This window comes from Balaenoptera physalus (assembly GCF_965194825.1).
Source record: "Balaenoptera physalus genome assembly, chromosome: 12".
Taxonomy (NCBI): Eukaryota; Metazoa; Chordata; class Mammalia; order Artiodactyla; family Balaenopteridae; genus Balaenoptera; species Balaenoptera physalus.
The window spans coordinates 23,901,920-23,918,663 of NC_138897.1; the positions used below are offsets into that span (position 1 = coordinate 23,901,920).

The 16,744-nt window shown below is 47.0% G+C and overlaps 1 protein-coding gene across 4 annotated transcripts in view; it reads right to left on the bottom strand.

Annotated features, from left to right (window-relative positions):
- Positions 1-16,744, bottom strand: part of MAPK4 (mitogen-activated protein kinase 4) — a 180,417-nt gene that overhangs the window by 62,229 nt on the left and 101,444 nt on the right. For all 4 annotated transcript variants that reach the window (XM_082416592.1, XM_082416594.1, XM_082416591.1 and 1 more), the window contains exon 2: positions 13,672-15,117. In XM_082416592.1, coding sequence (XP_082272718.1) covers positions 13,672-14,217 — 546 coding nt within the window. In that variant the 5' untranslated portion in view covers positions 14,218-15,117. The remainder of the gene's footprint in view (positions 1-13,671; positions 15,118-16,744) is intronic.

Genomic DNA, 16,744 nt, shown 5'->3' on the forward strand with positions numbered 1-16,744 from the left:
TCTGCTGCTTATTAGCAGTGGGTCTTAGATTAGCCTCTCAACACCAGGGGCTCCCTAGTCCTCAGCTGTCAAGTGAGAACAATAATTAATGTGACCTGCCTCCTTCAGAGGGTTGGTGTGAGGATCCAGAGTTATTATGGATGGGAAAGTACTCCCAAGGTGCACTATTGTGAATTGCAGGAAAATTTTCAGGGTCGATATCATGATATTGGTCCCCCAACTAGAGTAGCCATTGGCTATTCACGCACTCTCATTAGCGTCTCACCCACCCAGCATATGCGAATTGGCTGGGGGGTCAGGGTTGAGGGCAGCTGGTAAGCACAGAACAGAGCTCACACAAAAAGCCAAAGACAGCCAGACTTACAAACTCAGTCCTCCCAGCTTCAGACTCCTCTGCATTCATCATGTGATCTACGGACAACCTCTTTCCTCCATGGTGATTCCTCAGGCCTGTGAAGCCAGACCAGGCTGGTCATTCTGTGCTCCTGGGTTTGCTCTCCTACACAGGGAACTGTGACTCCAACTCCAAAATAAATGGGGTAGGGGTTTAAAATGGGAAAAATTCATCCCTAAGAAGATGAGTCCTGCAGATCACAACTGCTTAACTGAGCTCACCATCAGGAGGATGCATGGTTTCTGCAGATGGTAGTAGTTCCATGTAGAAGGTGCAACAATAAAATCTTCATGGCCATACTCTAGAGGCCCCAACATCCTAGAAACCTGCTGTCCAGGTCATCTGGGGACACAGGAGGGGCCAGCACGGCCCAGAAGGGAGACTAAGGAATGGCTTCACTTTTCCTGCTGCCAGGTGTGTGTTGGAGAGCAGAGGGCAAACATGGTATCATGGACGAGAGAGAAGGAAGCAGGAATAAGAGTGTGGGGCAGCTCTGGGACAAGGGCCTGGCTCTCGGTTGCTGCTCTGCCTGTCTGGATGTGCAGTCACTGGCGGACACCTAAATGAGCACCTCTGGAGAGGCCAGGCCCTGCTCTCCAGGCTTTGTAGGGTGACGTGTGCAGGGGTAGCCAGGATCCATCCTGATGGGTCATCACCGATGTCTATTCTAATTGGTTGGTCCCAAACCTTAGAAATTATTAAGTATTTTGAATATCACTCTTAGTGTATAACCTCAGTACTAGAATCAGTCTTTGGCTAAATTGCCAAAGTGTCAAAATTAAGACAGGAGGCTCCCTATTCTGGTCCCCTTTTGGGTTAAACACACTTCCCCCAGCACGCTGCTTCCTAATCCATCCATTTTGATAAGTTCATTCAAATAAAGGATTTCTGACTTGTTCCCCCTCTTCTTCATTCCTTCAGTTTGTATCTTAGAAGAGAAACTAAAACATGGTCAACTGCCTCAATAAAATTTACTGTTAGTGAAATTGATCAGGATCCTGAGGGGCTCCTGGGCTCAGAAGCTTGTGTACCCGATTTCTTGTTTGTAGGGAATAGGCTTCAGCCTCTGTGACTTTCCCTGAGTTCCAAAGGGCAGGTTCAAATGGTTGCTAATCAGGGAAGGGAGGGGATGCAGAGATGAGAGAGGAGCAGTCAAGAAACAATAGTGCAGCCTTGGGGCAGGGTCCTGGTTCTGCCTCAAGGGATACACATAACAATATCTTTGAGCTCTTCTGCAGAACTAAAACTTCCAACAAATGGAAGATGTTAACCACTTGATGAAGCATTCTTCATTCCAGAGAGAAGGTTATATAGTCTGATAACCTCGAGAACCACAGAAGCTCATCAAGCTCATTCCAGATTAAAGGAATGCAGACCCTGCACATACCCTGATCCTTATCAGCAACCTCACCCTTGAACAACTGCTATAGAACTCACCAAATCCTCCCAGGTTGGGACACACAGTTTTAAGGACATGAGCCTGCTGTGTCCCCCTTTGCCTGGCAAAGCAATAAAGCTATTCTTTTCTACTTCACCCAAAACTCTGCCTCCGAGATTTGATTCGGCACCAGTGCACAGAGGCTGGGTTTCGGCATCATTAATGGTTGAATTTCAGGTATCAGAACTCCCTCCAATGGTGATTCATAATCATAGTACAAAAAAAAAAAAGAGCTAATATTTACCAAGTGCTCCCCAGATGGCTGACACACACATCACACACATTATCTCCTCTACTCCTCACACAGCCCTGTGAAGTAGAATCTATTATCATGAGAGGATGGAGCCAGCCAGAGGCAGGCTACATAACTGGCTCAGGGTCCCGTGGTAGCAGTCAGTGTATGCCCACCCCACCTATAAGGAGGGTGGTCCTGCTTCCCAGGGGCATGGCACACCCAGAAGAGCCTGTCCCATGGTCCCATGGAGACAGTGGCCAAGGCAGGGCTGCCACTCTGGGTGAGGAGGTAAGATCTACACATGCAACACCGTGGGCACCTCAAGGCAGAATACAGTCGAGGGTCAGCATGCACAGGCTCCCAGGCCAGATGCCGCTGTGCTTGACCCTGCTCTCTTAGGGACCATATAATCTCAGTTTACCACTTTTTGCAATAAACATCTTGTAAACTAACTCTTCCCACCCAGCACACTTCCCCAACTTCCTACCCGTAAAGGTTACTGTGATAAAATTATGCATGTTCATGCTGTACTTTTTCTGGAATTATAGAAAAGTAAAAAGAAGAAAAAGCCATGTGTAGTCCAATCATTAGCATTTTGGAGTTTTAACTTCTAGTCTATTTTTTATATGTCATTCTTTTCTCCTTGTTTTAAACTTATGATCATACCATCTATCCAATTCTGTATCTTGCTTTTTAAACCTAATCATTATTACATAAACAGTTTCTATGTTATTGTAAACTCTTCAAACGCACCATTGAAAATGGCTGTATAACTTTCCATTTAGTGGATGAACATAGTTTATTTAGCCATGCCCTAACCTCCAACACAAATTTGTTAAGTTTAAATTTTCATGTATCATGTTTTCTCTAAGTAAAGAGGTAGTGTTTGCCAATATCTGAGTTCTGTGTATCTAGGAATCACAGCTGGTCATGCAGCTTGAATTGGGATTTTTTTTTTACTTTGAGATGAGTTTTAAATTGTACTGAGGTAGAATGAGTGGATTCTATAGACAATGCCCCCGAATCTCAATAAGGCATTTAGCTAAATCTCATAGGACATCTTTGCGGACAATGAAGAAACATGGGTCAGACCACTATATAATTATGTAAATTCACAACTGGTTGGACAACTAAACCCAAAGAATTCTGGCTTAGGGTCAGTGTCACCCTGGAGGGAGGTGTCTGGTGGCCATAAGATGAAGCCTTTCAGCGAATCTCTTCACACATTTTAAAACTGGTGATATCATAAAACTGGGTGAAGTCATAGAAGATAGGCTTGTGAATTGTGAAGCTGTATGGGATAAGACTATGTGATAGAACAAAGATCCAAAAAGATCTTGTCAGGTTGGAATATTTGCCTGAAGCCAAGAAGATGAAACTTATATCAGGGAGAAGGGTAAAGTCTTGTAGTAGGGCTAAAAATCAATGATATGAATGTAAAATAGGGAATACAAAACTTAACGGAAGTAAGTTGGGTACGATCTCAATATGAGCCAATAGTGTGACATGGTTGCCCCTCAAAATACCAGCAGCATGAGCAGTGAGTCATTTATGGAGCAGAGATGTCACCCTCCCCCTGGGGTCTAATAAGTAGGAGGAGGTCAGTGAAAGGACAGTCAGGATAGTGTGACCTCTGGAAACACTGTCATCTAAATAGTCAACAAGGCAGTATGCTCAGTGGATAAAGCATGACCTGAAGCCACTATCAGGTGGCTATTCTATTGGGCTTTGAAATCCAGCTCTGCCATTTATTAGCTGGGGGACCTCGGACAAGTTACTCTCTGTGCCTCAGTGTATTCATCTGTAAAATGGGAACAACGGCACTTATTATTATTATTATTATGTTGTTGTTGTTGTTGTTATGAGGACTAAATGGGTCTACACCTGTCAAGCACTTAGAACAGTACCTAAATATTATTGTGTAAAGACAAAGGAGTTCTAGGCTCCAGAGATTTAGAGGGACGTGGTAGATGACTTCAAATATTTGAAAACTGCCCTGAAGAGAAATTATACTTTATCCTGGGAGGCTCTTGAGGATCATGCTTGATTCAGTGGAAAGGCATTTAGTCAGTAAGCATTTAATGAGCACATATATGTCAGATACTGTGCTTGTTGCTAGGAATACAGAGCTGAATGAGATTCATACTCTTTCCTAAGGGCCCTACTATCTATTGGGGGAAGAGGCATAATCATAAACATATTAGATCATAAACAAATAATCACAATAGTGTGGGGATGACTGCTGTGGAAAACCAAAGAGATTCATACTCTTTCCTAAGGGCCCTACTATCTATTGGGGGAAGAGGCATAATCATAAACATATTAGATCATAAACAAATAATCACAATAGTGTGGGGATGACTGCTGTGGAAAACCAGAGGAAGGTGTGATTAACTCTCCCCTGGGGAGCTGGTGAAGCTTTACAGAGGTGGGGCTTTTGAGTGGAGTCTGCAGGGATAAGTAGGAGTTTATGTGGGAGCAAAGGGAACAGTGTGTGGGACTAGAGCTGTCACCAAGTATGGCATTTTCCAGCGAATGGTGACAAGTCAGTGATATCACGGCACAAGATGAGTGGAGTGGCAGCAAGTGAGGCTAGAGATAAGGATTGGTCTCTCCCAGCTCCCAGAAGTGTGTAACTGAATTAGAAGCTACCCATGAAAGTAAAGATAAACATAGCAATATGATACTCCCCTCGAGCCTTCTATTTCTATAGTACTGTCTTAACAGGCTACCAAAGTAAAAGATGAAGAAAAAGAACCACATTTCAGAAGAAAATTTAAAAGGGTTTGATCCAATTTTCTAATCTTTCTTCTTCAGTATAAACACAGGAATATCTGCCTATAGTATAAGACAGTATCATGTTCCTGAGACATTTACAACCTTGGAGTTCCCAAGTAGAGAGACTGGAGCCAGGACTGGAGCAATTGGGATCCTTCCCAAGACTGAAGATGCTATCTGAAAGGAGTTTCCTTCCCAGCACATCTCCTAGGTACAAAGGAAGGAGGAGCACATTATTCAACACTTATCTCCCAGACTCTCCACTTAATTCCATTTAATAATATTCATTAAGCATGCTACAGGGATGCAGAGATAAGTAAGTCATCAACACTTCCTCCATGGTGCTTATAAGCTAGCATTAAAAGATGTTCAGCCACACAGAGCATTACATAATTAAATGTTAGCGCTGGCCATTTCTGATCATGATGGAGTAACAAGTACTGGATTTTCCCTCCTGTTGAAAGCAACTATAAAACTAAACAAACATACATAGCAGTTTTCAGGCATTGGGCAATAGGCTGTGCAGGATCCCTGAGAGAAGGGAAGCAGACACATAAGGTGAGCTTCATCTTCACCCTGGCACTCTGCCTGGGTAGATTTCCCAACCATAGCACAGGGAGGTGGAACGAAGCAGAACATGTTTGTCCTACTGAGTTGAGGAGGTAGAGCCTGGGGCTGCAGAAGCACTGGAGCCGGTCGGGCAGGATACTGGAGAAGAAGAAGCTTCATAGGGTAGGGACCCAGAAGTTTGTAGGGGGTTCCCCCACAGATCTCTGGCTGAGGGCTGGTCTGAATATGCTGAGGGCTGGTCTGCATATACACAGGGTGAGGTCTAACAGAGAGTAGTTACTTTGGTACTAACAGCAGAACAGGGATAGTAGAGGTTGCAGAAACATTGGATACATAGGAGTTTCAGTCCAGTCAGAGGGGAAATGCTTTGTTAACATTCTAGGCATTCAAGCAAGACAACAGAAAGGTCATACCATAGGAGTAAGGATCATGCTCTGGAGTAAAATCTACTCTAGTCCTGCATAAAACCAAGCCTTAACAGGATCAAGGATTCTGTAATTTACCATCAGTAAATTAACTCCCTGTCAGAACAAAATTCAACACTCATTAAAGGAAGACAATATCATTCAAGTTTCTTTCAGAGTATCAACTGTAATATCCACAAACAACCAAAAATTACTAGAAATGTGGAGGAGCAGGAAAAGTGACCCAAATTCAAGAGAAAAAAAGTAAATAGGAAACAGATCCTGAGATGTCCCAGAGGTTCAAATTAGCAAAGAATTTAAAGCAGTTATTATAAATATGTTCAAGGACTTAAAGAAAAATATGGTCTCAATGAGTGAGAAGATGGGGAATCTCAGCACACAAGTGGAAACTTATAAAAAAGAACCAAATAGAAATTCTGGAAAAGTACAGTATCCAAAATGAAAAATTCACCAAATGAGCTTAGCAGCAAATTAAAGATGGCAGAAGAAAGGGTCAATGAAGTTGAAGACAGACCATAGAAATTACCCATTCTGAAAAAAAAGAGAGAAAAAAGATCGGACAATCTTTTGGGATGATACCAAGCTGAGTAACATAGTAATCAGAGCCCAGAAGGAGAAGAGAAGGTGGGGCAGAAAAAATAATTGTTGAAAATGTCCCAAATATGGTGGGGGAAAAAATCAATTTGCAGATTCAAGAAGCTTAATGAATTAACTAAATAGGATAAGTACAAAGAAAACCACACTTGTGCACATACAGTCAAGCTGTTGAAAGTTAAAGGTCAAGAAAAAGTGTTGAAAGCAGTCAGAGAAAGAAAGACATTACATACAGAGGAACCATGATATGAATGAAGACCTTCTTTTGAGAAACAATAAGGATAGGAAATAAAACAATGACATTTTTTAAGTACTGAAAGAGAAAAATACCATAGGTTCAGAGTTTTATATCCCGGGAAAACAAACTTTTAAAATGAGAGTAAAATAAAGACACTTCCTAGATAAACAAAGAATTTGTCCCCAGCGAGCCTGTACTGCATGAAATACGAGCTCCTCTTTAGCAATCCTAGCAAGAAGGCTGACTTCCTGCTTCTTGAATTCTTCTGGAGCTTTGGAGCTTGCCATAGGACGGCAGCTTTAATTGTGAGTAGGTGAGTGAGTAGGCTTGTGTTGACAGTAAGGAGGGAGCTAGTGATCTCTTTGCACTATTTAATCCACCATTCACCCCCAGTGGAGAACCAGACCCACAGGCACATGGGAAGGGTGAGCTTTGACATGAAGAGGAAGGCAGCAAAGCATGGCTGGTATGCACTGATACAGCTAGGCCAATTGTTAGAACAATGAAATACCTGCAAACTGGTTGGAAAATAGCTACTGCTGAAGCCCCTGGTTCCCCCGCTCATCACCTTTGCCTCATTCCCAGATACTCCCAGACCTCCCTATGATCCAGCAATAAAGGGTCAATTTCTGGCAAGCAGGGCACCTCCAGAACCCTGCCTTAGGACTCTGCCAGCTTCCTTTCTAATTGGTTGGTGCCTGGACCATGCCAGTTATTAATGATTTATAATATCACCCCTGGAGCTAAGTGGGGTTGCTTCCCAGGAAGGGAGACCTGGGTGTAGCGTTCTGGGAGTGGGTAGAAGAGGACCCCAGGGGGCCCAGGGACAGAATGAAGACCCTGCTCCTGGGGGCGGGGCTGCAGTGGGAACTAGGGGGATGCACTGAAAGCCAACAAAATTGGCTTTTCCAAGTCAGCTTAAGTGTTCAGGGACACTTGACTCTCTAGCACAACCTCTGTTCTAATCCCCTAGGTCATATTTTTCCCTTTTAAAAAGGGATATTTCATAGCCTTTTAAATAAATCTTTTCAGCTCCACTGATTTGGAATAACATGCTTAGTGGCTTAAGAACTTCTAGCTGGGCCCTCAGCAAGTTGTCCTTCAGTGAGCCCATTTTGTCATGAACCCTGGCTCTCGAGGGTGGCTAGGCCTCTCCCAATGCCAGCACTGTGGACCCCAGTCCTGTTCTAGGATCTCAGGCAAGCCCTTCCTCCCTTCCAGCCCCTAGGGACCTGCATCTTCAAGGTGGAGACCATGCAAAATACAGGCACACAGAACAACAAATGAACATTCTCTTGATCAGCTGCAAAGACTCTATTTCAACCACAGAAATGGGCATTCCTCTTCCTAGGTTCAGTTTCAAGGGAATCCGTGCTCTAGGGGAGCTTTCTGTGTGTCTGCCTAGGCAGACAGAGGGAGATAGACAAGAAGCCATCAAAGGAAGGCAGAGTGGCCAGGAGGTGAGGCTGATCAACACAATTTAACCAGCATAAACACAGCTGATCAAAGCTCTGTACAAAGCCTTTGGAAGCTGGCTGATATATACTCCATCATGTACCTCTTTGCCTTCTTTGGGACCTTGAACCATCAGTCTTACCAAACTGCAGTAATTTGCTGAGCCCTCAATCAAACACTCAATCTCACTGAACTGTGAAAGCAATGTCTTGTCTTTAAATAACATCTAGTGAAGCAGTTTACACCAGGATGAAAAGCATGTTTTCTAAAATCATCGTTTGTATCACCTAACTCTTGTTAAAGTAAAACCTAAACAGAACCAACACTCCTTTTGATGGAGTTCCCTGGTCTGTACAGCTTTCTGCCAAGCTCAAGGGATGGTGGACCAGGTAGTTTCCAAGTGATGTGACCGAGGCCCTAAAAGTCATGCTGCCTAAAACAGTCTTCACAATACCTCGTCACAGTGCCTTATATCCCCACCATTAACTATCCTTTTTGGTTAAGGTACCTACTTCAAACACATTTGTGTTACCTGGGAGGAGTTCTTAGTCTTCTTCATCGTGCTCAAGTTTGAGAACCTTGGCTGCAAGCATCAGCAGACAGACCAGGGGCGTCCGCTTTCTGCCCACAGACAAGCTACTCCACATCTCCAGGTCAAAGATGCTTAGAAGTTCACAAGCCTTGGAATCACCTGGAGGCTAAACCACAGCTTGCTGGGCCCCACACTGGGTTTCCGATTCAGTAGGTCTGAGATGGGACCTCAGAATTTGCATCTCTAACAAGTTCCCAGGTAAAGCTGGTGCTGCTGGTCCAGGACCACACTTTGAGGACCACCGTACTGGTTGATTTCTAACGAATCTTCATGATACGGAGGCAGAGTGTGAGAACATTCTGATCACGAACCATGAGGTAAGAAGACGGGGTTCTGAAGTAGAAAGGGGTCAGGGCTCAAAGGCAGGCCAGCCTAGCAGAAAACTTAGACTTGCTCAAATGATCCACCAAAACATATTTTATGGACCTCTTACTCTTGCTTTCTTTCCTTTGCTTGCTTTTCTGCTTACTGCCCCCAGGAAAGGCAAGTCTGCTGGCAGCCCCAGCAAGGACAAAATGTGGTTCCCTCTCCCAGGCCCCTTCCCGAAGGGACGTGTTCACACAGCTAATCAGACTGTCAACAGGCTGCTCAGCCCTCTGCACCCTCTTCTGGGGGCTCCTGACATGTCTTAGAATTTACACAGGACTTTTAGTGAAATCTTAAACTACATTTTTTTTCTCTTTTGAGATCATCTACTTCCTAATAGGATAAATTCAATGGAAAACACGCTCTGATCCTTCAGCTGCCTCTTCTTGACACAAACACAAGGAACTAATTAGCGGGCCTGCCTGCCCAGGAGGCGGGCAGAAAGGGGTTCATGACAGGACCACAGGCTGGGCAGCCACCGTCAGGTAGGGCCTCATGACTCACCCTTTGGCCATCACGTCAGGAGTTGGGTCCATATGTCAGTGGAAGGGAAACTGACATGTGGGTGTCTGCCTGGTGTTACCATGGCATCTACTGGGCAAGTAAGTTCTGTTCATGGTTTAGCTCCCTGTACATCTGAAAGCCCTCGACATCCCCACTTTCATTTGACTCTAACAAGAATCCTGCGAAATAAGCAGAATGGAACTGATGGCCCCATTTGGCAGATAAGACAATTGAGAAGGAGCTCAGAGAAAACTGGACATTGTACTCCTGGCTCAGCCACTCCTCGTGTGGTCTTGAGCAAGCCTCTTCCCCTTCCTAGGCTTCAGTTTTACCATCTGTGCAATGGAAGGAATGGACAAGGCGATTGCGAGGTCTCCTTATAGATCTCTTATTCTGGGAGTAAGCTATACAAGGAAAAGGACTTGCCTGAGGTCATGCAATTAATGACACAGAGAAACCAGGGGCCTCTATACCGTGTCTGTTGAGTGAGAGCCATCAGAGCACCTCCGCTGCCACCCGCTGCCATCTTCCTGACAGTGTGGGCCAACCGGGGCCTCCAGCTGCCCTCTGCCTTGCGAAGACCAAGACCCCTGGGATGGTGAGGTAGGGGAACACAGGCTCAGAATGCTCCCTGACTGTGACTTAAAGCCCCAGTGCTGCCAGCTGCTCATTAGAGAAGGCCATTCCCTCTGGCACCTCGTCTACCAGACAAACACAATGGGCACCTACCCTGTGCCAGGCCCCGTGCTGGATGAGGGGATGTGGAAGGGAAGGAGGCTTGCTGTCCACCCGTGAGAAAGTCACAATGAGGAGAGTGAACACCGGCTGCTGCATCCGGGTCCAGCCCCCCGTCGGATCACAAAGCCCGTCCCTGGCAAGGGGCTGGGGCCCACGCAAAGGCACGAGCTGCAGCCCAGGTGAGCACGATCCTCTTCAAGGCAAGCACAGGATCCACGAAACTTTAGGAGGGGTCAGTTTAGAGCCGTTCCCATGTAGGCACTGTCCTCCAAACACACCAGGGAAAGCAGATGCACACGTCTGACCCCCACCAATTCATTGGCTGGAAGAATGCCGTGCTCTCTCTCTGAGAGTCAAACCTCCCAAGCACGTGGAATCAATGAGCCCAACTAGCTTCCTATCTGTAATGTGCTGGCCAATGACAGTTCTTCCATTAGTTCAAGACAGTCAACACAATCAACCGGGCCATGTCTCAGGCACAGGGTGAGACTCCCTGGAGGAAACCAACATGAACATGGCACGGCCGTCAGGAACTGGGGAGCTCTCAGCCTAGGAGCGCACGGAAGACGCAGACACACACACAGTGAAACAGAGCGGAGAATGGTAGGCGCTAGAAGATCCAGGTTAGGGGGTGGGGAATTCAAAGGAAAGAATGACTCATTCCAACTGGAGACCCAGAAAGCCTTCATGAAGGAGACAGTGCACAGAAAGGTCATCCATCAACGAACAAGAAGGCCAAGGTCTTGTGTCCCTTCTGCCGCAGTCAGCCAAGTAATCTTGAGAAAGCCAATTCTCTCCATTTTAAAATGGACCATTTGCCCGAAGTGCCTCACGGCATTTTGAGAATTAAATGAGAACTGATTTAAATGCACATCAGATAAATAAAGGCACCAAATATAAAGCTTTCGTCATCGCTCGGGGCAGAGCAGGGAGGAAGCTAAAAGCAGAAAGTATATGGGGGAGGAAGCAGGTGGGGGCACGGGACACCTGCCAAACGCAGGGCTGATGTGAACACCTAGTGGGCCCGTAGCTGGCTCCAGTGATTTCTTTTTTAACCTCCCATGGCTAATTTCACTGAAGAGAGCACACGAAGGGAAAGTCAGAGCATCGAAATTCCTCTGCATCAGGAAAATGAAAGTTCCCACTGGAGAGGTGGCTTCCCACCCCTGAGTGACAGGAGCCTGTACAGCCACCTGCGGTGGTCCGTGAACCTGGGGCTCCTCCCGGGATCCCAGCAGAGGGCCCGGGCCCTGTGTACTCAGTAAACGCTCATTAGATGAATGGATGGGGTCCTTACTACTTTCCAAGGGGCTTTGCTTTCACGTTCCATTTTGATTCACAACCACAAGCCAGCGGGGCAGGCAGGGAGCATATTATCATCCTCGTCAAAGACGGGGAAACGCAGGCTCGCAGAGGGTGACTGTCCACGTCGCAGTCAGCGCCGTCAGAAGGGAGCCCGGGACTCTGCCTCCTCAGACGGTATCACCTCCTCACACCACGCACCTCCTAAGAATTGCTGCCACAGCCAGTCTTTGTGACCACCTTCCCTGATTTTCCCAAAAGCTTACCACGTGCTGTTCTGCGCACGTTCCCTGTAATACTTCACTTAATCAGACCCTTTCATCGAGGAAGGTCCTATTATGACTCCCAAATGTACTGGTTTATTCCAATTCAGAAGGTGGTTTTGTGCATCCCAGAAATAAGAGTGTCATGGATTCTCTGGTCCTTTTACCAAATAAGAACTGATTTGCGTTAAAACCGTTGGTTCAATTGTTTGGGGTCATTGCTCCTCAGAAGGAGACATAGCACAGGGAGTTAGGAAGACAGAAGGGCATGATTTTTTTTTTTTTTTTTACCGTGGGCATTCTTTCCTACAGAGTCGGCTGTCAGTTTTGACAGATGGCCTGGCTGCAGGAGGGGAGGACAGAGGGCAAGCTCATGGTTAAGGCAGCACCAGGGAACTAGAGCCAGCTGGGCTGATTTGAGGTCTGAAATCTGGGCTGGACCCCAAGTTCCAGCTAGTGAGGGTGGGACAGGGAGCCCTGCTCCGCCCACCCCCACCCCGCTACAGCTGTACCAGGAAGGTCAGCACGTTTCTTGGTGTCCGTGACCTTCTGGCTGCAGGCAAATAGGGTGGCGAGGGAGAGCAGAGGAATGGGGCCTCAGAGAGAAAGCTGAAGCATGTTCAAGGTCAGAGCTACCCTCCCCTCTCATCACCCACCCCAGCCCCTTGGCTGATAACAGTTTATGGTGCACCTACTTCCTGAGGGATGTATTCATTCTAGTAAAAATTCATGATACAAAAGTTTTGGCAGGAGGCTGGAAATCACAGCCACTCCACAGCTCTGTTGAGGGGTGCCTGGCTGAGGTGCTCAGAGACTCCCCTAAAGTGGCAGGAACTGAGGTGAGGGGAATAGAATTTCAGAGGACTCCCAGTTCCTGAAGGGCACAGTGGATTAGGTAAGAAGAGGTCTGGGGCCTTGGGAACAAGGGTCAGTGTGGCCGGGTCAGCTCTGATCTCTGCTGCCGCTGGAGCATTTAGCCGCCCACCCCGTGGGGGGTCAGCACCAATCCGGACACCCGTGGCTTTAGCGTCACACTAGGGGGCTAGTGCATCACGGGACCTGGGAGAGCCGAGCCATCAGCTGGATAATGTACACCGAGAATTAGTTTATCAGATTCACCGCTTATGCCTCCGTCCACGGACAGAGAGAATGGAACACAGAGTGGGGCAGCTTTGATGGGAGCAGGAGGTGAGATGAACCAGAGCAAAAGATTCCAATGGTGGGAAGCCTGCCTCCCAGGGAGTTCTGAGCAGAGAGTAGGCAGGGGAGGTGGTTAGGTGGATGGCAGGAATAAGAGGATGCTAGAGAAAAATTCACCAACTGCACAACGTTTTTGGTTTTTTTTTTTGGCTGTGCCTCATGCCTTGCGAGATCCCAGTTCCCCAGCCAGGGACTGAACCCGAGCCACAGCAGTGAAAACTCGGAATCCTAACCACTGAACCACCAAGGAACTCCCCAGCAGCACAATTTTAAAGCCATAGAGTTTAGAGCTGTATCTTCTAATCCAACCCCTCTTGGTACGGCCTTGAGTCATCGGTCACAGCCATGACTAACGGCCACAACCATTAGACCAGACTAAGAACCGGACTAAGAACCAGAACTTCCCTACTCCCCCAGCAACAACTTTTCAGCCCCGTGATCCTTCTAGCACCCTCCAGCCTCCCCCAAATACTGACCCCAGTCCTCTGATTCCACGGGAGCTAGGAATACCCTCTTGAACACTGAGCATTCTTGAGGATTACATGGACCACCTGTATCAGCTGTTCTGGCCAGACGTACCTTGTGTGAATAGTGCTGATCGACAATCCTCGCCAACCCGAAATCCCCAATCTTGAGCACGAGGTCCTCCGTGCTGATGAAGATGTTGGCGGGCTTCAGGTCCCTGTGCAGCACGTTGGCGGAGTGGATGTACTTGAGCCCTCGGAGCAGCTGGTACATGAAGAGCTTGGCATGCTCCTCCGTCAGCGTGCCCTGCTCCAGCAGGCGCGCCAGGTCGGTTTCCATGTACTCCTGGACGACGTAGGCCACGCTGAACTTGAACAGCTTGCCCTGCAGGTCGGCACCCTTGGACCCCAGCACCTCATACACCTTCACGATGTTGTCGTGGTCCAGGCGGCGGATGATCTTGATCTCCCGGAGTGCATGCTTCATGCTGCGGGCGTCGCTCAGGGTGATCTTCTTCACGGCCACCTTCCGGCGGGCCCTGCTGTCCACGGCTGACAGCACCAGCCCGTTGACGCCGAAACCCAGGGGTTGGAAGTCAACGAAGCGCCCGCCAAGGTCATACCCGTAGACGCTGGCGATGCCGTCGCCCTTCTCAGCCATCGTTGGCTCAGTGGTCAGGGGCTGCCCGTGGGACGAAGGGGCAGTCAGGAAAGGCCAAGTCCCAGCTCATGGCTTCCCCAGCACACCTCATTCTGTCAAGCCCCAAGGCTGAGGGACGCTTTTTCTCCGGGCGATGTCACTGCCACCAGCTCCCTGGAGACAAGAGTGGCATATGTCCATACTCGCTGAGCTGCAGAAGTTGGAGGCTCAGACTGTTTCCTTAACCTGTACTGGGAAGGCTGTCCACCAACTCCTATGTACCCTGAGCTTCCCTGGAAGCTTAGAATGGCTCATGATTCTTTCAAATATAGCATCTTGGAAAGAAAAACCAGTCTCATTATCTATGTGAACGTAAAGTTTTCTATCATGATGGACCACAGAGTAGAGATGCAGAAACTCTCCCCTTTAAATCCTTTGTTAAAAGAGGCTCCTTCTTGCTGAAATGTGGTGCTGTTGCTGAGCTGTGTTCTTTTACTTTCGATGGTCCAAAGCTCAGTGGTATCACAGCCTTCTGCAGCTTGGGAGCTGCTCTCTGTGTCCCGAGCAGTATGAAGAGATCCCAACAATGGATTCTAGAGGCTCGTAGGGACTTCTTTGTACCTCTGCCAGTTCTCCTTTCTACCAGCTCCTCTTAGATTCTGAAACCCAAACCAGTCTGTTGAGCATTGGTGAAGAAAGCTGGAGAAATCCAAGCACCTTTCATGAGCTCTCAACCAAGTTACACCTGAAGTCCCAGACCTGAGGGCAGCTCAGCTGCCCAGCCAGGATCCTCTGGAGGCTTCAGATGTGGACAGCATCCTCTGTCACCCCCTCGTCCACACTACCTTGAATGAGACAGTGTTCTGCTGGACCCAGAGAGGCTGGCAGGAATGCAGCATCTTTCAGACCAAGTCTCCTTTCCTGTCAAAGAAACAATGTTGGGTAAATTTCCACACTTCAGCTTCCAGCACCTTCCCACTTGTGTGTCTTTTGTTAACCAGCCCAAGTGTTATTTGATCTGTCCAGCCAGCTGAAACACTGCTTGCTCAGGGGATTCCAGGCTTTGCACTGCCCAGCCACCCCGCCTGCTGTGTGCAGCGCTCCCCTGGAAAGGAGAGAAGATGGATTGATTTGATAAGACCATCAACTGGTGTGCCTTTTATGTAAATGCCTGCTCCCCAAAGGTTAATATGCACAAACTGTGGGTGGCAATGATCAGCTCTGACCTTTGTGAAAATCATTTGTTATGCTCTCCAGACACACACAGCAGCACTAGCTGAGCAGGGTGAGAGTAAAAAGTAACGAGTTGCAGACAGAAAATGAAGGATCAATAATTTTGTTTTTCTACTTGGACCCCTTTTCTTCCTTCTTTTGCAAATGTCTTTGACTATTTTGAGAGAATTTGCCATGCACTGAGATTTAATTACTTTGTATCTCTTGCTTCCCATGTAGGCAGCATAAGCATACATACCAGATTATAAGGAAATTTTATTGCCACCCTGGGATAGGGACTTTCTGCACAGCAAAGCAGGGCACAGACTTCTTAGAATGACACCAGGGCTGGCATGGTGAACTGTATTCTTTTTGATAATGGGGACCTAGCTCTTCAAAGCAATGAGTCAAATCATATCCTGACTGCCCCCTGTTGGCTGCTGACTCAAATTACAGGCATAGGACCTAAGTGGGGAGAAAAAAATGGCAAAACTAGCAATGTAAATTCAGACCTCTGAAGTAAAGGCAATATCATAGCTTCTAAGGAAGTGACAGGTTTTATAAGTTTATAAAGTCCACACACACACAGAGAACAAACACTATATCCTGTGCAAAGGACTGAATCTAGCCAGGGCTGCTTCTTAATTCCCATAATCCTGTAGGGTCCCCTGTAAGGATACTTTCACATCTGAACTCTGCAAATGATAAATGAAGCAAAACAACAGTCAACTCAATGTTCTAAAATCAAGGGGGCAAATTAGGGGACACAGGTGACCTGAAATAGTAAATAACCAGATGCTCTCCAAAGACTACTAATGAAAGAAATTTACCAAGAGTCTGGAACATAGTAATTGCTCAACAGATGTTACCTGTAGTTTCTATTGTTAAAAATTCCCTTATGCTTGAATAAGATGTACCTAATATTCTGATGTTTCATCAATCTTCAGCAATTCTACTCTGCATGTTTTTATTGGGCCCAGCAGCAAAATAATCGGCACTTAAGACTGGGAAATAGTCATAACAAACAAGTCCTGTGGCCCTCAACTGGGGGTGGTCCTGCCTTCCTTAGCTGCTCTGACGAAGAGTCACTACAGGCCTTTAATGAGCAGGGCCAGATTTGCCAATCATCCTGCCGAGTATCACCATCAGTGAATAACTGACACCCACCCCCAAATGCCAGCATCTCCACTGAGAGACTACGATTCTAGTCTGAGTTCTCACTTTACAGATAAGGGCACTGAAGCTCAGGGAACACCAGCTCAGTGCTTCTAGCATAGACAGGGTCAATAAACATTTGATGAATTGATAAATGAATACCATTCACTCTGAGGATTCC